Source organism: Rattus rattus, chromosome 13 (genome assembly GCF_011064425.1).
Source record: "Rattus rattus isolate New Zealand chromosome 13, Rrattus_CSIRO_v1, whole genome shotgun sequence".
Classification (NCBI taxonomy): domain Eukaryota; kingdom Metazoa; phylum Chordata; class Mammalia; order Rodentia; family Muridae; genus Rattus; species Rattus rattus.
Window position 1 is genome coordinate 53,255,546 of NC_046166.1, and position 23,293 is coordinate 53,278,838.

Below are 23,293 nucleotides of genomic sequence, written 5' to 3' on the forward strand. Positions count from 1 at the left end.
ATTATCATCATCTACAACATCTGTGTGTAAACAGATTAAAGTTAAAGATCTTAGGTAGAGCTGGCTGTGGAGACTCTACCTGTACTCTCGGCAGTTAGGAAGCTGAGGCAGGAAACTACTGCCAAGTGAGAGCCAGCCTGAACTACAGAGTACGATTTTAGCTAGAAGTAGTGGTGCAAACCTCTGACCCCAGTACTTGGGAAACAGATGGATCTCAGTGAGTTTGAGGCCAGCCTGGTCTATACAGTGAGTTTAGGACAGCCAGAACTACACAGTGAGACCCTATCTCCAAAAAAAAAAAAAAAAAAAAACCAAACAAACAAAAAATCACACATATAAAAAGAATAAAGCAAAACCACAGCAATCTTAGGCAGGTTCTGATTCTAGTAACAGGTAAGTGATGGAAGTCGTGACCTTCAATGATTTGGACTAAGTCAAATCATTTTATAGTATGAAAATCAAGAACTACATCTTGCTTGATAAAATAAATTCAGTTAGGCCAGTCATGGTAGAAAATGTCTTTAAAAAGACTATGTGGGGTTGGGGATTTAGCTCAATGGTAGAGCGCTTGCCTAGCAAGCGCAAGGTCCTGGGTTCGATCCTCAGCTCCGGAAAAAAAAGAGACTATGTATTTTATGTAAATGAGTTCATATATATACATACACTTTATGTATGAGTATGCTATCTTCAGACACACCAGAAGAGGGCATCAGATCTCTTTACAGATGGTTGTGAGCCACCATGTGGTTGCTGAGAATTGAACTCAGGACCTCTGGAAAAGCAGCCAGTGCTCTTAACCACTGAACTATCTCTCCAGCCCCGCACATGTCTTTAATCCCTGCATTTGGGTGGCAGAGGCAGGAGGATGGGAGGATGTCTATAAAAACCTGCCTGAAATAAATAAATGAATAAATGATTAATTATATCGGGTTGTTTAGGGATATTTCATGTTTTAAATGTAGCCAGGCTGGCTTTGAACTCACTATGGAACTAACAATGCCGTGAACTTGGGGTCCTTCTGCTTTGATATCCCAAGTGCTGAGATCACAGACATGTACCACTATATCCCCGCTCATATTGGTCCTCAGACATATCACTGGTCTTGAACATATTATTCTTCAGTACCAATAGACTTTAAAGAAGTGAACACCCAAATAGGTAAGATGTAAGATGTCATTCACTTGCAAACTGGCATGGTTGGTGACTGTTTTAGGCTTCCTTCAAGGTGGTATTTATTTAACATACAATCATATTATTCCTCTAAGTAACTAGAAATGATAATTCATTTGCTATAATGCAATAAAATGTTACTGTCCCTAACGCCTTAGGCTTTAAGTTTTCTAAAGCACACATGCAATATATAACTTACAAGCAATTCAAAATACTATTTATGAAAATGAAAACAAAATTGGTGACTGACTTCACAGCTCTACTGTAGTCTTAGAAGACTTTCTAAAACATAAATAAAATTATAATATTATGTGGAAACCAACAACCAAACAAATTATAGAAATGTGTATGTTTAAATTCAACCAAGACTCTACATCAAGTCTTTTAAGAAAAAGTAAAGAGTATTAACAAATTACAGGATTTATTTAAAGAACAAAGAAACACTCGGAGCCAGGCATGGTGACTCTTTTTTTTTTTTTTTTTGAAGCTGGGGAAACCCAGAGTGCCCTGAGTCCCAAGCGCTCTACCACTAAATCCCCAGACATGGTGACTCTTGAAGCTAGACCCAGAGTGCCCTGAGCTCAAGTCAACACAGACCTCCCCCACTGCCAGCCTGCCACACACACACACACACACACACACACACACACACACACACACACACACACACACACACACACACACCTCTAGATAGATGTAGCAAATACCCCATCTTAACAAGTTTTAAGAGTCTTCTTACCTCCGTCATTAGCCATTGTTTCTGCTTGAGTCCAATGTCTAAGTGCTGTGTTTCATCCAAAATCTCTTCCAGAGTTAAAGGATGCGTATCTCCTCGCTGATGTCGTGTCTGTAGAGGAAAGTTTTATATGTAAATTGATATAAACTGATCTTTTCAGGAATATACAACATGTAATATCTGAGGCAGTATGACTACCAGGATCAACAACATGAAATCATACAAAACCAGATTGATAAAAAGTCAAAGGATAAACTAACAAGGAAAACCATCAGTTTTCCAACTTTAAGCCAGGTATGGGAGTACACACCTGTGACCGCAGTATGTGGGATGCTTAGGCAGGAGAATCCTAAGTTGAAGACCAGCCTAGGCGAAATGATGACTTCAGGTCTAGCCTAATCTACATAAAAGTTCAAAACTGATAGAGGGTACATAACAAGATGAAGATGTATTGATCTGGAAGAGGAGGACAACAGCAAAAACAGACTTTCCTATTATTGCAAATCAATTAAACAAAACTTGCAGAGAACCATAGATAACAGAAAAAGAAATTCAAATGTCCTTAAACATAAACAGACAACTCGCCAAGATGCTTCTCACGATCAGATAGAAAACTATGAATGTCTGATGCGTCATAGGAAATAGGCTTTCTCACTGACTATCACAATATAAAGTACCTCGACCCTTACAGGAGACAAAATGCACTCTAACAGCCTGACCATCGCTGAGGACTAATTTAGCTACAGCACAATAAATGCTATATAGTTGTTTTCTTTTAAACAGGAAGTTGTCTGTGTGGCCATTTCACTATTGGACCATAGTCGTACGCTCATGCTTCAAGAAAAGGTCACCTCTAGTGTCCTCCACTGTGGTAAAAGGGATGGGCTGGACACAAACAATGAGATGGCAACTTCCGTAAGTAGATCCAAAAGCTGATCAGAGATAGACTGTATACCTACACACACACACACACACATACACACACACACAAACACACACATATATATATACACACACACATATATATATACTGCCAACTTATGAATGCCAAAGGTGGTAACCCAGAGGTGGGGGATGTGGCTCCTGAACGGGCCTCTCAGAAGACAGTGAGATTCTAAGATTAATCCAGTCACCGCGCTGTGCACCTGGATGTTAAGGGAAATGTGTTCTAAAGTAAGTGGCTTCTCATGGGACACATCCATCTAAAAGGTGAACAAGATACCACAGGGATAAGACAGCAGGATTAAGGACTGAGAATGACTTGTGTCTCAATCTTTTCATATTATTCTATATTTTATATTTATTCTGTATTTTCAAAGGTCTTATACCTGTCTTTTCTGTGTACTTTTTAGTATGGTGTGTGTGTGTGTGTGTGTGTGTGTGTGTGTGTGTGTGTGTGTGTGTGTGCACGCCCCTGCGTGGCTCACACATGCACGCACATACCTGCTAGCACTTTCTCTGAGGTTCTCACTTCTTGCTGTAAAATCACTGTGTTGATTTGAATAGTCAGGCCCCCGAAGACTCATGTGTTTGAATGCTTGGCCCATGGGGAATGGCACTATTAGGAGGTGTGGCCTTGGAAGAAGTGTGTCACTGGAGGGGTGGGGGAGGGGGAGGACTTTTCTCAAAGTCTCCTATGCTTAAACTCTGTCCACTACGGAACTCATCTTCTCTCTTGCCTTCTGGATCAAGATGGGATTAAGATGTAGAACTCTTGGCTCCTTCAGTACCGTATCTGCCTGGATGCATGATAATGAACTGACCTCTGACACTGTAAATCAATTAAATGTTTGCCTTTATAAGAGTAGCACTGATTGGGGTTGGGATTTAGCTCAGTGGTAGGCGCTTGCCTAGGAAGCGCAAGGCCTGGGTTCGATCCCCAGCTCCAAAAAAAAAAAAAGAACAAAAAAAAAAAAAAAAAAGTAGCACTGATTATGGTGTCTCTTGAAGCAAATGAACTACAACAATCCCTGCATCTACCTCGGTTGCCCTACAACTCTCCTTGAACTTTCCATAGTTTTTACTGAGCAACTAAAGAGGTCTACTGCAAGTATTTGTGATGTTATATTTACCTATTTTGCTTTTGAAGTTCCTTTTATCAGATCCTCTAAAAGGAGAGAAAGAGGACAGCTGACAAACCTTGCCAGTTTACAAGTTACTTTCTATTAGATATGCACACTTGCCCTTTAAAAACGGGCCTTAGGAGAAAGGAGGGAGAAAGGAAGAAGGGGTACAGCCCACTTCCACTCACAATTTGCAAGGTTTTTGCTTAAATTCAGGCACATTCAATCTTTTGACACTATGACACAGTTGTCATCTACAAAGTCCATACACCAGACCTTGCAACAAAGATAAAATAACAAAAAATTGTTTAAAAAGAAAATCTAATGCATCTGGGGACATAGCTCAGTGAGCAGAGTGCCTGGCCAGCACACATACAGCCTAACTAGGCATGGCACCACACCCATAACCCTAGCACTGGGAGCTCAGGGAGCTGGGGACAGGAGGGTCAAAGCCATCCTCCAGAGTGAACTGAGGCCAGCCTAAAGTGGTGCTCAGTAATAAAGGATGGTTGCTTAGCATGCACAAAACCCAGAGTTTGATCACCAACACTGTCCTCCCATGCCTCCACACGGACACAGGGCACTTTAGCCCTACCTACAACACTCCAAATTCTCATATACTTTGTAAAACTGACCGGCTTCCCTTTTAAACAACTTCTCCTCTTCTAATCCTAACGTACTTCAACTCCATTCAGTATTATCCAAGAGTGCACTGTTCTCAGGAAAGTGTGAGATTAAAAAAAAACAGAAAATAACACCCCCAATCCAAATATTTAAATCTAAGTAATTTTCTTCAGGACTCCCAAAGTTCATTCCTTAACTATTAATTTTGGGGAAAAATGCATATTTAAAGAGCTAAAGCAGTATCTACTGGGAAGCCATTTCCTTTAAGTAACAAAAATATTTACTAGGACTACCAAGCTGTTCTACTTATGCTACGTAAAAACCCATTAAGTGGTATATACCTTTAATCCCAGAGGCAGAAGATCTCTGTGAGTTCCAGGCCATCCAGAACAACATGGTAAGACCATGTCTTTAAAAATTAAAAATAGAAAAATAGAAAATGGGGGGGAGGAAGGCTGGAGAGATGGCTCCATGGTTAAGAGCAATCACATGGTGGCTCACAACCATCTGTAATGGGATTGGATGCCCTCTTCTGCTGTGTCTGAAGACAGCTACAGTATACTCATATAAATAAAATAAATTAAAAAAGGGGGGGCGGGGGGTTTAAGGTGTTTGCTGCCTAACCTGATGGCCTTAAGAGTTTCATTTCTGAGGCTGGAGAGATGGCTCAGCAGTTAAGAGCACGGACTGCTCTTCCAGAGGTCCTGAGTTCAATTCCCAGCAACCACATTGTGGCTCACAACCATGTAACAGAATCTGATGCCCTCTTCTGGTGTGTCTGAAGACAGCTATAGTGTACTCATAAAAATAAAAAAAAAAATTTTAAAAAAAAAAAAAACCAACCCGGGGGTGGGGATTTAGCTCAGTGGTAGAGCGCTTGCCTAGAAAGCGCAAGGCCCCGGGTTCGGTCCCCAAAAAAAAAAAAAAAGAAAAGAAAAAAAAAAAAAAAAAAAAAAGAAACCAACTCATTAAGAGTTGTCCTCTGACCTCCACAAGCACCCATATAAGGGATTACAAGGGTATGTCACACACTCGGCTTGTTCTGGTTTTGTCCTGCAGTGCTAGGGAGAGTACCAAGGATGCTTACACCCTATCACTGAGCTATACAGCCCAAGTCCCACCTTTCTGACTCATTTTCTGAAGACTAATAAAGTAAGTAGTTGACAGGTAGATAACACACATCCTTTGACAAGTTAGGTAGTTTTCACTGTTCTATTTTCAACAAAACTACATATCACATGACAGATGCGTGAGGATAAGTGGACTGTGTTTGTCACAAAGCTTCCATTAGAACTGAGCTTTAGGAGCACTCACTTCTCAGCACTTAAACTGCAAATCTAAAAGCAGCAGCACATGTGCCGAATTCTACTTTACCCCATCAATCACTAACAAGCATCCCAGACACAGAAAGAAGAGGATTATTCTCATTTCCTTGCGGGATTACTGGTATATACAAAGCAAACTCAATCAGCCTATCCTAATCAACTCTTTATCAATAACTGCAAAGCAGCTCAAATCAAAAACTTTGTGATCACAATAAATAGGCTAACTTTATTTGTATATTACAAAGGAAAGTAAAATTAGGAGTTAAGAAGATTGTAAACCACTGCTGATTTCCTTCAACTGATCGACAGCATCTGGAAGGATGGTCTTTCTTGTTATTCCACTATCAGCAGTAGATTATAATAACTGTTCAACACATAGGGCAATAGATGAAAGGAATGAACAGTCAAAATGTACTATCATCAAATACTGAGAAATATAAACTAAAATGTTTCTATTACCGAGCAAGTTCAAACTACAAAATTCAGAGACAGCCAGATATACCCAGCCTAATTCTTTTGCATCAACACTTTCTTTTAAAGATTTATTTATTATATGTAAGTACACTGTAGCTGTCTTCAGACACAACAGAAGAGGGCATCAGGTCTCATTACAGATGGTTGTGAGCCACCATGTGGTTGCTGGGAACTGAACTCAGGACCTCTGGAAGAGCAGTCGGTGCTCTTAACCTCTGAACCATCTCTCCAGCCCGCATCAATGCTTTCTAAGATGGGAGTGACTAACTTTCTTCTCCAAGCAGAGAGCAGTGGCCATCATCTGCTTCAAGGATGACTCAGAGGCCATCATCTGGCTCAGGAGACTGGAGGCGATGCCACGGGGCCCCCTCCATCCTCCTGCTCGGGCGCACTCCTCTTAAGCCAGAGGGCGAGCTTGAGCTGTGCACCGGACACGGATGTCAACCAGTTTTAGTTGAGTGCATTACTGGAGTGAGCGCCAGTTTAACAGAGGACAAAAGGCTGTAAGCATTACATCGGTCAGGGCTTTCCTTCGTTTACGCAGATACTTCAAGTATACAAACATAATAAACCTCGCAGACTATAAAATGCATAATTTAATAACTCCTGGCATCTTTACATAATATCTAAGTTCTGAAAGCCAAATCTAATTCCCCTTTAGTCAAAAAAAAAAAAAAAAAAAGGATTTTTGTTATTTAAGTACTTACTTTCATATAATTCACAATCTTAGCAAGAACACCGAACTTATATCCAGAGCTTCCAGACAGGGCTTTCAAGTTAAATGATCCATTGTTATGATCTGGAAAGGAAGTTCAAATGAATTACTGTAACATTTTCATATATGTTATGATTTAAGCAGTAAAAATAAATATTCTTTGAATATTTTTCATCTATTGAAGTCTATCCTATCATGTTTTGGCAAAATTCACAAGATTCATACATGTACATTGAATTATCAATTCCCACCATACATCTACCATTCTTTAGAGAGAGGGTCTCACTGTAATATAGGTTAGTCTTGAACTCGCCATCCCCCACCTCAGTTCAAAAGTGTTGGGATTATAAGATTATACTATATCCTGGGCTAAAGTAATTTAAAAGCATTAAAGTATAGTTTGGAAAGGAAAGTGCTGGAAACTGAATTTAGGGCTGTGTAAGGATTAGGCACTAACAATGAGCTGCAGTACTAGCCCAAACAATACTCTTTTGTTGCTGTTTGTTTTGAGACAGGGTCTCAATACGAGACCACTCTAGTCTCCAACTCATAAAGATCCACCTGCCTCAGCCTCCTCAGCTACAATAAATGCTCTGTGCCACCACACCCAAAACAAAACACAATCCTAAGTACTTCTGCCTCATTCCACTCCTACCTTAAACTTGATTAGAGTCCTCAAGTAATAGACAAGAGAACATTATAAACACAGGAAATGAGTGATGGCCACACTGTTATCTATCCCCCCATAACTTCCTCTTCATCTGTCTCCCTTCTTGACCCTCTACCCTCAGAAATCCTTATGTACTGTTTCAAAATATCTACCAATGTGTTGCCTCCCTCCAGACAGATCTCTAATGCCATCACAGTATCACAAATGCATTTGAGCCACAGCCAGAGAAGTTAAAAAATTCATTATAAATTCAAGAAAAGCATTTCTGAAGCACACATTCTATTAGCAAGATATTAGATCAGATATACACTTCCCACATGGATCACCCACAAAGAGAGTGGTTAAAGAAGAGAAGAGGAGGAAGCTATTTCTGGCATCAGCTCAGTAATAACTATTTAAACAAAAGATTGCATTAGGACAACCACAGTCAAATACAACAATTGTCAGAGATCCAAAACAAGTTTCTAGATGTAATACTCCTTTGAAATTAGTGAAAAGTCTTTATTGCATGTTTTCTTTCCTTTAATAAAATACAATGTCCTTGAAATTTTCCCTTAGAAATAGCCTATAATTTCGAAAAAAAAAGTACCTCAATTGGCACATTAAAGTATGCTATGTTCCCAAACCAGCAACATTAAAAATGCCCTAATGCCAGCACTTGGGAGTCAGAGGCAGAGGATCTCTGAGTCTGGTCTACAAATGGAGGTCAGGGTAACCAAGGCTCTAGTACACAGAGAAATCTTGTTTCAAAATAGAAAGGAGGGAGGGAGGGAGGGAGGGGGGGAGGGAGGGAGGAAGGGGAAAAGAAAAGAATACCTTACTGATAAACCTTTATATACACTGTTTCAAAATCCAGAGGTAGTGGCATAATTATAATCTCAGAACTTGGTAGGCTGAGGCAGGAGAATCACAAAAGAGGAAGTATGGAGGGTCAGAAAGGGGAAAGGAGAGAAGAAAAATGATGTAATTATACACTGTTCGCTGTTCTCCTGAAGGCCATGAATTCAACCCTCCACACTCACTTCTGGCAGCTCACAACTACTTGTCACTCTAGCTCCAGGGAATCTAATGTCCTTTTCTGGACTCCAAGGACATACACACATGTGGCACACACTCATACAGATACATACAAAATTACATAAATATTTTTCTAAATGTTTAAGGTCATGCTTTGCTACATAGCAACTCCAGGGCTAGCCTGGGCTATAAAAGATGCTGTCTCAAAAATAATAATACATTTGTTTCAGTTATGAAATACTAACTAAATGGTTATTTTCCAAAACATTTAAAGGTTTTTAATAATAGTAACTTTTATTGAACCTAATATCTGCCAAGTATCACACTAAGTGATTTTCACATTTAATCCTTATGCATAAATCTATTTAAAAGGTTTTATTGTCCTCTTTTATGTATTTAGAGTGGGGGAGGGGGGAGGTTGGTCTTCCTCACTGCTTCTCCACCTTTTTTTATTTTTAATTTTTATCTTATGTGTATGGGTGCTTTGCCTATAACCCCTTGAATTCCCTGGTACTCCCAAAGGCCAGAATAGGAAGGGCATCAGATGGCCTGGAACTGGAGTTACAGACAGTTATGAGCACCCATGTGTGCTCTGGTAATCAAACCAAGGTCCCCTGGAAGAGCAGCCAGTGTTCTTATCACTAAGCCAGCTCTCCTGCCCCTACATTTTTCCAAGCAGGGTCTCTCATGAAGCCTAAAGCTCACCAACTGGCCAGTGAGCCCCAGTAATCTTCCTGTACCACCTCCTCAGTACTGGGATGCCAGATCTTTCATATGGATGCTGGGAATCTGAACTTAGAAGATGCTCTTGTTTGTACAATAAGCACTTTACCAACTCAGCCACCTCCCCAGCTCTAATTGTTCTCTTTTAAACATAAAACTTCTCTTGCTTGCTCTTTGTTCTTCTCTGTTCTTGTCCCTTTCCCCCTTCCCACCACATGCCCATGGCTGGCCTCCTTTCCTCTCCTTCTCTCATTAAACCTCTCCACATGAAAAAAAAAACATGAAAATTATGAGAGTTGTAACAAGGCACAGATTTAAATGAAGCTGTAACCCTGTACTATTATTGCCCTACTTAAGATCTACCAAATTCCCTCTACACATTATTATCCCATCTGACATAGGCCATTTTGTCAGGACAGAGACATCCATAATAAATGCACATTAGCCTAGGACCTCATGAATACTAGGCAAATATTCTATCACTGAGCTTAACCCCAGCCCTATTTTTACTTTTTATTTGAGACACTCTCATTAACTAACTTAGACTGGTGCTGGGGAAATGGCTCAGTGGTTAGAATACTAGCTGCTTCTGCAGGGTTCATTCCTAACACCCACACAGAGGGTCACAACTACCTATAACTCCAGTTCCAGGGGATCTGACACCTGCCTCCAGTCTCTGTGGGCACACATGAGTGCACAGTCATGCATGCAGACAAAACACCCATAGACATAAAATAATAAGTATTTTAAAAGTTACTTAGATTGATCTTAAACTTGTGATCTTGCTTCAGACTCCTGAGTAGCTGGATGATCGACCCATACCATTTTAATTAGTATTATTAAGTTTACCTTACAATACTATATCTTTACATATAATTTATGGATAATATATAATGATATATAATGACATATATGTATATGTTCCACTGATTGACTTTTGGTGGGGTTTTGTTGTTTGTTGGAGACAGGATCTCAGTATGTAGTCTGGAACTCACTATGCAGACCAGGCCAGCTTCTGCCTCTCAAGTGCTGGGAATAAAAGGGTGCACCAACATGCACAGCTCTTGCATTTTAAGAGTAACTCCTTTCATTAAAAGTAAATCTTGATTCTGCTATGATTAGGCCAAACTCTTTTCACCATAACTAAAAATGATGAACAGCCCATTGAATTAGACCCCATTAAAAACATAAAAGCTATCTATCTCTTACAATTTTTAAAAAAAAAATTACCTACCTAAATTAACTCTACTATATCTTAAAAAACTAAAATATTTGTTCTTTTCCCTCAAAATTTCTCCCAAATACAAGTGCTGTGTCCATAACTCCAGAAGACTTGAGAACATATTGAGGAAAAGTTTTAACTTTAAACTTACTTATGAGATTTTATGCACATTTCCTGCTAACATTTTACCAAAGTGGTTAACCTGAGCAGCTGTTTCCTAGGTAACTACCTCTGGAGACTGTGTTCTAGCACTGCACTGTTCAGAGGGATGTTACATTTTATAGGAGGAGAAAAAAAAAAAACATAAGAATCAGCAATATGTTCCCATGTGAAAAATTAGCTTAAAGACAAAAAAAATTAAAAGAAGGGGGTGGCAGGTGATAGCCCAGACAGCCCTATTCAAGTTTATGAATGATCTACTCCTCAGGACGGCAGGACTTAATGCAAATGAGCACAAAGGAAACTGTCAGCTGCATTATGCGTCGGACCAATAGAAGCACAGCTCCATCTTGGCTGTGCACTAGACTGCATTACAGACGGTACCATCGCCTCAGCAGCATCTTTCCAGACAAGAGGTAGGTTTATTTGATCCTTTTTATTCAGCAGTCTATACCCTTATGAAGCAGTAGGAAAATATTTTACCACAAAAGCCAGAAAGCATTATGCCTGCTAAAGACGTAAAACTGTACTGACCCATTATTTGGTAAGATTCTGTCATGAAAATGACGGCCGCCTCGTGCTATTTGATAAGCATCCTTACCATCTGTGCCCTAATGGAAAATTCATTACATTTCCTACTAATCTGATCTCTACCCAGACCATAAGTAAGACAAAAGCATTTGATGTTTAACCTGAGTCTCGCTAATTTCATTTTCTCAAAGCAGATTTATTTCAGTAGCTTGGTCTGTCTTAACAAAGGATGTTCTCAAAGGAAAACATCTAAAATAATAGCAGAAAGCCTTTGGCTAAAGCTTTCTGATTGTATGTACAAATCATGCTAGCTGGTAAAGAGCAGTTACAAGAAAGTTTGTATTTCAACGAATAAGATAATTCAAATTATTTATATTTTACTTTGAGTACTAATGTAGAGAATGCCAAGAAAATGCCAGTTAAATTTTTATATAAAAATTCTTTAACATGTATCATTATGTGAGTTGTATTATATTGTAAACAGAGATAACTTACAAAGCATCGGATTTTCCTAACATCTTAATTAAAATAATTCCTCACAGTAAAATCTTACCATACAATATAAGCCATGTTATTATACAGCAATCTTTTAAAATATCCTTAAATTACAAGCCACACAAAAAATTAAAGTAATTAAGTACTGATACATCCAAATTCAGTCTGATAAAGTACATCTTAAAATGAAGTATGTCCTCAGTAGCACTGGCTACGGTAGAAGAGTGATTCTACGAAGTGGAATTACTTTCCCAGCTCATAAGCGTCCAAATGTCTGAACAGCATGTGAAGATGAAACCCTACTCAGTGGGTGCCGCTCTGCATGCACTTAACACTCTGCTTACCCAGCTGCCCTTTACCTGGATGCTAAGGGCATTTACTCCTAGGGTTTTCTTTTCTTTTTAACTTCTGCTTTTCATAATTTCTATTCCTTCTGTTTCTTAGCATTCAGGTTAAACAGACAGATTATCTCTTGAGAAACTCAAAGGTTGCTGTAACAAGACACTAGATCTCAAGTTCAGCACAGCAGGTTAATTACCCAGAAACCATTCTGCTTACCATACGATATGGGAACCAGGTAATATAAAAATAACTGTCAATTAACAGTTAATTTACGCTTTAAAATTTCAAACTGATCTACTATTAGCATAAATGGAGGTCTGTTACTGCTCACCAAATCATCTTTCAAGTATCCCCTATCTCAGAATCTCAGAACCTAACTGAATAGTGGCTCTACATTTAAAGGCTATTATAATTAACTGATCATATTTCAAAGTGGTATGCTTAAAAGTACCAGAGAATTAAGTTTACCAGTTTTCATGTAACTAGAGCTAAATCATAATTTCTAATCTGGTGATCAAAGGTCACAAGACCTAGCCCCATAAATATTCCACTGGAGCCTTTTGAAAAGGATGAAAAACAGGTATGAGGAATATAGAAAAAAAAAATAAAACAAAACTAGAAATCATATGATTTTCTTTCAAGCTTCCCATCCCTATAATAAAATTATAAAGGGGGATCCACAAATGTATTTCTAATCATTTTCTCCCAGTTTTTATAATGTGCTTAAAGCATTTCCTTTATAAAAATTTAATCTTAATTTGAAAAACGTAGTCCAGAATAGGACACCTTCATGGTGTACTTCTTTCAGGTGCTTAAGTACACCATTGCCATAAAATGTAGTCTTTACCTTGAGTCTGACACACAGCAGGACTACTGAGCTCTTCTGTACTTTGAAGGACTACACATTTAACTGCAGGGGCAGTGACGCCTACTACCCAGGCCTTACGTGTTTCAGGTGTCCAGCAGTTAACTAAAGCAACACTGTTTTGACCTCCTCATCAGCTTCAGCACTGTCGGAAGTGGCGAAGTGTGTAACATACGCCTCGCCTTGGAACAGCACCCCAGTCACTGCTCTTTACCCGACCACAGTTTTTTTTTTTTTTTTTTTGGTTCTTTTTTTTGGAGCTGGGGACCCGAACCCAGGGCCTTGCGCTTCCTAGGCAAGCGCTCTACCACTGAGCTAAATCCCCAACCCGGACCACAGTAACTCTTACGACGGGAAGGATTTAGTAGAAGGCTGGCTTACAGTTTCAGCGGGCTAGTCCACCATCATCATGGTGGGAACATGGCAGCATACAGGCAGGTACTGGGGCAGTAACTGACAGCTACATCCTGATCCACAGGAAAAAAGCCTAGGCCTGGTATGTGCTTTTGAAACCTCAAAGCTACCTCCAGTGACAGACTTCCTCCAACAAGGCCACACCTCCTAATCCTAATCATGGCACTCCCCGGTTGAATATATAAGCCTATGAGGAACCATTCTTATTCAAACTACCACTCCTAAACTGCTCAGACACTTTCGGCAGAGCACATAAATACCTTTGGCAAACATACTGTTACTCCATGGTCATCGTGAAACATTATATGAATTTTCACGTGTAAGTTGGTATATAAGACAGTGGCAGAGTGTTCTCCTAGCACACATAGTTTCTGAAATCTGAGTCTTCCTATATCTATCACTATTACCTCTGCTCTTCAAAAAGAATCTGAAAACTCATTTATGTTAACATAAAAGCAACTGTGACAATATGTGGTCTCCTTGCAAGAATATTCACACTATACTAGTGTCCTAAACCTTAAAGATGCTTCAAAAGCCAATTATCTTAAAGTCACATGGGAAGTATGCACATACATGTGCCTGTATTGAAACAACACACACACACACACACACACACACACACACACACACACACACACACACACACAGACACACACCTAGATTTTGTCTCTCTGTAACCAGGTTTCCGAGTACTTACATTTGTATCTGTGTTGTTTAGACTCAGAAGAGGCATCACTTAACACTGCATTATGGCAGTGGTACCAGCAACTGCTGTCATTTTTCCATAAAAATGCATTCCACAGGTCTGTATCAGATGAGGTCCTAGAACTAAAGGGGGAAATGGACCTACATCCCCAGATGCTGTCTCCAGTTGATTGCCACTATGCAGATAAAAATTACTTTTCTCTAGGGGAAATCTCACTGGGAAAACAAGCCACTCTTAAGGGCAGGATGAGGCATGCTCAGCTGTTGATGGCCAACAGCAAATGAACTCAGTGGCCTACCTGGAGGGTCTTTGGGCCACAGTGAACTCATGGCTTCTAGCATTATGTTTTATGAGACCCCTGTATGTATAAATGGGTGTTTCTCTTTTGCTTTGGTTTGGCTTTTTTATACTGTTGATTTGTTTTTGTTTTATTTTTATTATCATTCTTTAGATGCCTATTTGTTTTCTAAGGAGAGACAGGAATGGATCCAGATGGGAGGGTATTGAAGAAGAACTGAGAGGCATATGAGGTTGGGAAACTATAATCAGAATATTATATGGAAAAATCTATTTTAATTTAAAAAAAAAAAAGAATGTACTCAAGAGAACAGTCCAAGGACAAGGTAATTTTGAAATCCTCCATCTAGAGACATAGCTTGAAAATAATGAAATGTACCATGAAGTGACATGCCTCGCCTACTGAGAAGGTATGTCCCTCAACTAACAAGTAATTCAATCACATGCACCCATTAAATCTGTTGCCTCTCACTGAAGAATGAAGAATAACAATGCACATGAAACAGAGTCTCAAATGCAAACAAAACAGGTATTTAAGCCTTTACTTCTGGCTTCAGATAATCTAACCTTCAAAATATAGGAAGCAAGCAAGAGGCTAGCCAGAGAGATAGGACTTTGTAAAAACAAACGACTTAGAACAGAAACTAAAACCTTATAAAACATAACTTTATAAAATTATAAAATTCTGTTTACGAGGAAAACAAAGAAATTTAACCAATATGAACTCACAGTCTGGGTGTGGAAACACTCTGCTTGTATTTAGAAACAGTCTTCATCTTTTACAAATAAGTACTGAAAGCCAGGCGGGAGTGGTGCATACCTTTAATCTCAGCACGCCAAGAAGCAGAGGGAGGCAGATCTCTAAGTTCAAGGCCAGCCTAATCTACAGAGCAGGTTCCAACACAGTCTGGATTGCACAAAACAAAAAAACAAACAAAAATCCTGCCTCAAAAAAAAAAAAAAAAAAAAAAAAAAAAAAAAGGCAACCAAACAAAGAAGTGCTGAATTATTTCTGGATAAAATGGTGTTGCTTTCCAATGAGGCATGTGACAGACACACGAAGGTGAACACAGAATGCCCAACTACTGATAACGACAGAGCATGAGCACACGGGCTCGTTACAGGCTCTTTGCTTTTTTGAGACAAAGGTCTCACTATAAAGCTCAGACTCATCTGGAGCTCCTACTGTAGCCTAGGCTAGCCGCAAACTCATGTTCTTCCTGCTCCTGTCTCCCAGTGCCTAGACCACAGGCACCTACCGCAATGCCATGGGTATTATATTCTTTATGTACTAGGTTGACATTTTCTTTACATACACATAAAAACATACACATAAAAGACATCTCTACCAGTTAGAAAATTGTAGACTCAGTATACACAGTGGATAAGACATTTGTTGTCAATATACATGAAACTGTTTACGAGAATGTAGTGAAGTAGAGAAAATATTACTGGCAAATTAAATAAATTAAATTGTGATTTTATTCCTTTACTTTAACTGTATAGGCATTAATGACTGTTTTCAAAAAGACTTAAAATGTTTTTTAAAAATCAAGATAATAAGCTGGGCAGTGGTAGTACCCAGCTTTAGTCTGAGGGAGGCAGAGGAAGGCAGATCTCTGTCAGTTTGATGCCAAGCAGCCTTGTCTACAGAGCAAGTTCCAGGACAACCAAGGTTACACAGAAAAACCTTATTTAAAGAGAAAAAAAAAAAAAAATCAAGATAGTGGTGGCATATAACCTTAATCTTAGCCTTTTGAAAACAGAAGCAGGTGGATCTCTGTTGAGTTCAAGGCCAGCCTGGTCTACAGAGTAAGTTCCAGGATAGCTAGGGATACTTAAAGAAACATTGTCTCAAGAGAATTGAATTAAAAGCAAAACAAAACAAACAAAAAATATCAAGATAGTGGTGGCATGTGTCTTTAATCTGAGGACTTGAGAAGCAGACAGATGAGTTTCTGAAAGTCAGCCAAGGCTACACAATGAGACCCCACCTCAAAAAACAAAAAAAACAAAACAAAAAAAAACCTATAGATTTTCTGTTACAGCAAATTTTCAATCTTCACACTCTCATGTAAGATATAACAAGTCAACAAAATCAAAAAATACTGAAATCAGCAAGAATAGTAATGCACTTTTTTGATTGTTTGTACATGCTGAGCCCAGGGAGTGGCAGGATTAGAAGACATGGCATTATTGGAGTAGGTGTGTCACTGTGGGCTTGGGTGTAAGACCCTCCCTCACCCTAGCTGCCTGGAAGCCAGTCTTCCACTAGCAGCCTTCAGATGAAGATGTAGAACTCTCAACTCCTCCTGCACCATGCCTGCCTGGATGTTTCCATGCTCCTGCCTTGATGATAATGTACTGAACCTCTGAACCTGTAAGCCAGCCCCAATTAAATGTTGTCCTTGGTCATGGTGTCTGTTCACAGCAGTAAAACCCTAACTAAGATAACTATTACAATCCAAGCACTAAGAAGGCAAAGAAAAAAAAAAGATCCAAAGTTCAAAGTCAGCCTCATCTACATACCAAACTTAAGACCATGATGAGTTTATCATTTAAAAACAAAAACAAAACACCAAAAATAAATTCCAAGGGGTTGGGGATTTAGCTCAGCGGTAGAGCACTTGCCTAGCAAGCGCAGGCCCTGGGTTCAGTCCCCAGCTCCGAAAAAAAGAAAAAAGAAAAAAATAAATAAATAAATTCCAAGGAAGTAGCCCGATGGTGTAAAAACAGAAATTTAACTCAGTAGCTTTCTTCATGAAATAAACAATCAACACTTCTTAAAGGATTAAATTTGTCTACTTTTTTAAAATTACATTTTATCCATGGGAAAAGACCATTGTACATGCCACAGAATGCAAACAGAGGTCAGAGAGAAACTTGCAAGTCACCACGTAGATCTCAGAGATCAAATTCAACTCATTAGGCTTAGCTGCAGCTGTCTTTACCTCCTGCGCCATCTTGCCAGCCCTAAGCTTATCCATTTTAAATATCTCTGGCCGCTTATGTTTATGAAATATTTAAGACAATTATTGACATAGCTAATACTACCAACAGTATCATGACTTCATAGTCAACTTATCTAAAACTTTATTTTATCCTCATTCTGAAAACTGACAGTATTTGGCTTTTCTTTTTCTGTTATTTTATATCAGCTACCATTTGTAGATTCAAATCAAAGCTAACAGAAGTGGCAATAAGAGACAGAAACACCTTAACCAAAGAAGGTAAGGAGGACCTAAAGGGGATGACAAGACTTCCCATGGCCTTAGACCATTGCTCACTGACCACTGCTGTAGCCAAGCTTCAAGCTGGTAGGTGCTTCCCTTTATTAGCTGTAAATTCCACAAGCAAATCTTTTTTCTTTCTGTGTGTGGATGAATCCCAGACACAAATATTATATAAGTGAAATGCATAAAAACTAGAATATAATTAACTAATTGGTATAAATACACACAAAAAAAATATATTAATTCCATCATTAATTCTGTTAGACAGTAAATCCACAGTGTCTACATAAATTTACTAAGGAATTTTAGTGCTGAGATCTGAATGCACAATCTGTAGTTTGGTTATATATATATTCATTTTCTTCCTTTGTGTAGATTCCAAACAGCAGTACAAAAAGTGGAGTCTCAAGGATGGCCTCCAGCCACTGGAATGAAACCACAACCTCTGTTTACCAGTACCTTGGGTTTCAAGTGCAAAAGATTTACCCTTTCCATGATAACTGGAACACTGCCTGCTTTGTCATCCTGCTTCTGTTCATATTTACTGTGGTGTCCTTGGTTGTACTGGCTTTTCTTTATGAGGTACTTGACTGCTGCTGCTGTGCAAAGAACAAAACTGTGAAGGACTTGAAAAGCGAGCCGAATCCTCTCAGAAGTATGATGGACAACATCAGAAAACGTGACAGTGAGGTGGTCTAGCCTTCCACGGAAGATAAACAAAAGCTTTAAGAACAGCCGTCCGCCTCTTCTGAGGAAAATGAAACTTTCCTGAGGCCAACCTTTATTACAAAATTGATCTGACTTTGAATGACTAAAAGAATTCTAGTAGAAAAGAAAACATGTGAAATGTGCACTCTCGTGTATGTATCCTCATTAAATATGCAGTTCATAGTGTGAACTTACCAGTCTACTTAATACAGCATCTCAAAAACTAGATGAACATTCCCAGCACATTAAGCAGCAATATTCCAGTTTCCAGGCAAACTATAAGAAATAAGCACAGCTGACTGCTAAAATAAGTCATTCTGTACAAGGTCACGCAGATTAAAAAGTAGTATTTAGGTAGCAAAATCCTACTGTTAAAATGTGCCTCTAGGGGTTGGGGATTTAGTTCAGTGGAAGAGTGCTTGCCTAGCAAGCGCAAGGCCCTGGGTTCGGTCCTCAGCTCCAAAAAAAAAAAAAAAAAAAAGTGCCTCTAAACCCAGAATAAAGCATGTCCATCCAGAATTCCTTGGTTACAGTACAAGGAAGGGATGATCTATAGCCCAGGCTAACCTCAATCTTGCAGCAACCATACTGCCCCAACCTCCAAAGTGACAGGATTATAGGCATGTGGCACCATGGCATAAAGTCCCTATTGATTTAAAACTGACTGAAGACAATGTATTTTTAATGACTTGCCTTCCACACACATTAGTGTTAATATGAATGTATCTCAAATGATCAGGAAGGTCACCAAGTATGGTTCCCACAAACTCACTTGTTTTTGATCTAGAAGCCGAGGTTACTTCCAAACTGAAACTACACCTGTAAATTACATTTCTCTAAAGTATTCTTTTATTTTTACTTCTCTTACCCACTCTATCAAGATCTAATGATACTCAATGTACAAAAAACTGCTAAGAAAAGTGAAAAGCTTTTGTTAGAGCTGACAGAGTTTTGGAGGCTTGGGTTTGGTTTGGGATTTATTTTACTTTTTGTCTTCATTTTTCCAGACAGGGTTTCTCTGTTTAGCGTTGGCTATTCTAGAACTCACTCTGTAGACCAAGCTGGCCTCAAACTCACTGAGACCCACCTTCCTCTGACTCCCAAGTGCTGGGATTAAAGGCATGTGCCACCATTACCCAGCAAGATTGGTTGTGTGTGTGTATTTTTATGTATAGGAATGTTTTGTTGCATGAACAGAAGAGGACTTCGGATCCTATGGAACTACAATTATATAGGTGTTTGTGAGCCTCCATATGGGGCTTGGAATTGACTCACGACTTCTAGAAGAGAAGCCAGTGCTCTGAACACTGGGCCATCTCTCCATTCCCCTAGGATTTATGACAATTTTATTTTACTTATTTTGAGGTGCAGCCCAAGCTAGCCTCCACTCTCCAATTACAGGGATTACAGGTTTACACTACCACACCTGTCTCTAAGAAAAATATTAAAGACATTAGACACCTACTAAGAATGGTGGCCGTCTGGGGATTAGAAGGTAATTTCATAGGTAAAGAATTTGCCATACAGTGAGGATCTAAATCCAGACTCCCAAACCCACATAAAGACAGTGGTCAAGGCTGTAACCCAGCACTCATAAGCAAGAGACAAGATAACCTCCCCAAGTTTATCCAGGTGGCTGGGGAGAAGCCCTGTTTCAAGATGAAAGGAAAGGAAAAAAATAAATAAATAAATAAAAAAAAAAAAAGAATGTATATTCCTTTGTGTGGGGTTGGGGATTTAAGCTCAGTGGTAGGCGCTTGCCTAGGAAGCGCAAGGCCCTGGGTTCGATCCCAGCTCGAAAAAAAGAACCAAAAAAAAAAAAAAAAAAAAGGAAAGGAAAACACAGTTGTCTTCTGGCCTCTACTTTGCATGTTACAAGTGAGCACACATTTCTTAAAAAAACAATGTAGTAGTTTAGGCCACATGTGGTGGCACAAGCCTGTAATCCCAACACCCATGAAGTAGAGGCAGGAGACCAAGGTGGCCAGACCCTGCCTCAAAAAGGAAGGAAGGGAGGAGGGAAGGAAGGGAGGGAGAGGGGAAGGAAGTGAGGGAGTGGAGGAAAAGAGAAAAAAGAAATAGAACCCACTCTCTCTCTCCTCTTTCCCCCCCACCCCCCGACCCCACCCCCGTCTCTCTAGACAAAGTTTCTCTGTGTAGCCCTGGCTGTCCTGGAATTCACTCTGTAGACCAGGCTGGCCTCGAACCCAGATGTGCCCGGCCTCTGTCTCCCAAGTATTAGAGAGACTAAAGGTGTGCTCCACTACCACCCAGCTTTCTTTTCTTGTTATTTTATGAGTATGAACCTGGTTTATGTGCACTATATGCGTGTGTGCCTACTGCCCACTATGGCCAAAAGAGGGCATCAGATGCCCTAGAACTGGAGTGGAGCCCTAAACTTCCACGATAGTGCAAGGTGGAGAGCCCAGCTCCTCTTCAAGAACACAAGTGCTCTTCACAGCTCAGCCACCGTCTCATCCCATTGTGCTTCTTGTTACCCCAGTGGTCACACAGATAACGCATTTTACCTTCTTATACTGTTTTGCTATCACCTACGAGGAAATCTAAAAAGACCAGTACATTACCTTTAGGCCATAAATAACAGCTACAAATTTATTCCAGGAAATTATCTCAGAATAAATAACCTATACATGTCTGAAAAAATCGTCATGATGAAATCCGTTATTTTACATGCTATTTTTAAAAACTACATTAGAAGCTGGAAAGATGGCTCGGTGGTTAAGAATACTTGTTGCTCTTCTAAAAAAGCCAGGTCAATTCCCAACCACACGGCAGCTCTTTGTCCTGCTCTGTCCATCCTGGGCTACGAGTCATCTCTTTCCAGTGTATCCACTCTGAATATACTACACATGTGTTAGTTATGAAGTGATTGTCTAGGTTGTCAGATGCACTACCAAGGCAGTTTTTGTGTTCAAGCAACCCTTCTATAGTGGCCTAAGACCATGCAGGAATAATAGCATCTCGAATCAGAGTAAAAGTACAACTAGATAGTCTAAGAGAGACCAGGTCAACTTGTTTTAATTCTTAGTAGTTCTACTTTATTAGTAGTTATTTTGATTCGTTTATTGTATCCAATTTACAAGTTAAGTGTATAAAAATGTGCATATGAAAACCAAAATCCATATATGGCTCAGTACTACTCAGTTTCAGACATCTAGATTCTTGGAATGCATTCCCAAGAATAAGGGGATTATGTAATATATAATATATAAATATATAATATATAATATATAATACAACTTTTAGGTGAAAATCTTAAAAAAGAAGTTGTATTTTTGTTTGTCTTTATAATTAGTAGATTATATGCAAAAATATACAATATTCTGGGGGTTAAAAATACACACTGCACCCAAAGGGTTCTGGGAACTCTTTGCTATTACATGTGTTCCAGGTAAAATAGGCGTGCATATAAGTACATATACTGACATTAGGCCCTAAGATCACAGTTCTGTGACCCAAATTCATAAGCCAATTGCACATTCACGTCTAAAGTCTTTGCCTCCTATTACTAACTAGCTCTATGGTGAAAAAATTTTATTCCCAGTAGAAAACTAGAGACAAAACAAACAAACCAACTAAGCAGAAGCTGCACATGAACATGCCTGTAACCCCAGCACTTGAAAGGCTGAGACAGAAAGACCATCCATTTGTTCAAGACCAACTAGGGCTACACAGAGAGGCCAACCTGGACTACACAGAACGACTGTCTCTTAAAAGAATAAGGCTAGAGAAATAGGAGCACCGGCTGCTCTTCCGGTTCCGGAGAGCCGGGTCCAATTCCCAGAGTCTATACTGTAGCTCAGAACTGTCTGTAATTCCAGTTCCAGGGGATCGATACCTTACAGACAGACTCATATATGCACACAGAATACCAATGCGCCTCAAATAAATCATTAAAAAATAATTTTTAAAAATGCTGAATATGTGGAACTATTTTTTTTATCCCCCCCCCCATGTGGAACTATTGAACCCTCTGTTGATTTTATAGATTTGTGCCACCACACCTAGGTTATAAAATGCAAAGATAAAATTCAGGACATCAAACATGCTAGGCAAGCACTCCACCAACTGAGACGTGTCTCCTCCAAGAAGAGTGAAATATGTCTAAAGGATAAGAAGAGATCACACAAGGATCACAAGACCACACTGGCACGTAGGATCAATATATTAAAAAAAAAAAACAAAAAACAAAAAACAAACAAAAAAAAAAACCAAACTGGCTGCTCAGTGGTTAAGAATATTTGCTGTTCTTGCAGAAGTCCTGAGTTTGGGCTCCAGTACCCACAACGGCTCAGTCATCTCTAACTCAATTCCAGAGGATTCAACATCCTCTTCTGGTCTCTAAAAGTACCAGGCACACATGAAGTACACATACACACATGCAGGTAAATACTCACAAAAATAAGGACCTAAAAACTAAAGAAGAAAAATAAAAACACTATGAAGCCCATAACTCATGCCTATAACCTCAGCATTGGAGGATGAGGCAGGAGAATTGCCATAAGTTTGATGTCAACATGGGCTGTACAATGAACTACATACAAATCAGTCTGGAATACAAAATAAGAGACTGTCTCAAAAAAATAAATCAAATAAAAACACACAATGATACTCCTACAGTAATATTCACTCACATCCACTAAGAACTGCTATAAACGAAAAGACAAGAAAAAAACAAGTATTGGTAAGGATGAGAAATTACTAGACCTTCCTTCGTCACTGATGAAAAGGTAAAACAATCTACTTACTATGATGGCCAATTTTGATTGTCAACTTGACACAT

General features: G+C 39.3%; 2 protein-coding genes across 6 annotated transcripts in view; one reads left to right on the forward strand and one right to left on the reverse strand.

Annotated features, from left to right (window-relative positions):
• Gtf2e2 (general transcription factor IIE subunit 2) overlaps positions 1-23,293 on the reverse strand; it is a 47,578-nt gene that overhangs the window by 18,943 nt on the left and 5,342 nt on the right. For both annotated transcript variants that reach the window (XM_032918813.1, XM_032918814.1), the window contains exons 3-4: positions 7,100-7,191; positions 1,910-2,017 (exon numbers count right to left, since the gene is read on the reverse strand). In XM_032918813.1, coding sequence (XP_032774704.1) covers positions 1,910-2,017; positions 7,100-7,191 — 200 coding nt within the window. The remainder of the gene's footprint in view (positions 1-1,909; positions 2,018-7,099; positions 7,192-23,293) is intronic.
• Smim18 (small integral membrane protein 18) lies at positions 11,216-18,679 on the forward strand. 4 transcript variants are annotated; one of them, XM_032918815.1, is made up of 3 exons: positions 11,216-11,314; positions 17,707-17,778; positions 18,157-18,679. In XM_032918815.1, the coding sequence occupies exon 3, from the start codon at positions 18,193-18,195 to the stop codon at positions 18,478-18,480; it is 288 nt and encodes a 95-aa protein (XP_032774706.1). In that variant the 5' UTR covers positions 11,216-11,314; positions 17,707-17,778; positions 18,157-18,192; the 3' UTR covers positions 18,481-18,679. The 4 variants fall into 4 exon arrangements, with proteins under 4 accessions (XP_032774706.1, XP_032774708.1, XP_032774707.1 ...); XM_032918816.1 differs by lacking the exon at positions 11,216-11,314 and adding an exon at positions 12,387-12,501; XM_032918817.1 differs by lacking the exon at positions 17,707-17,778 and having other exon boundaries at positions 11,223-11,314.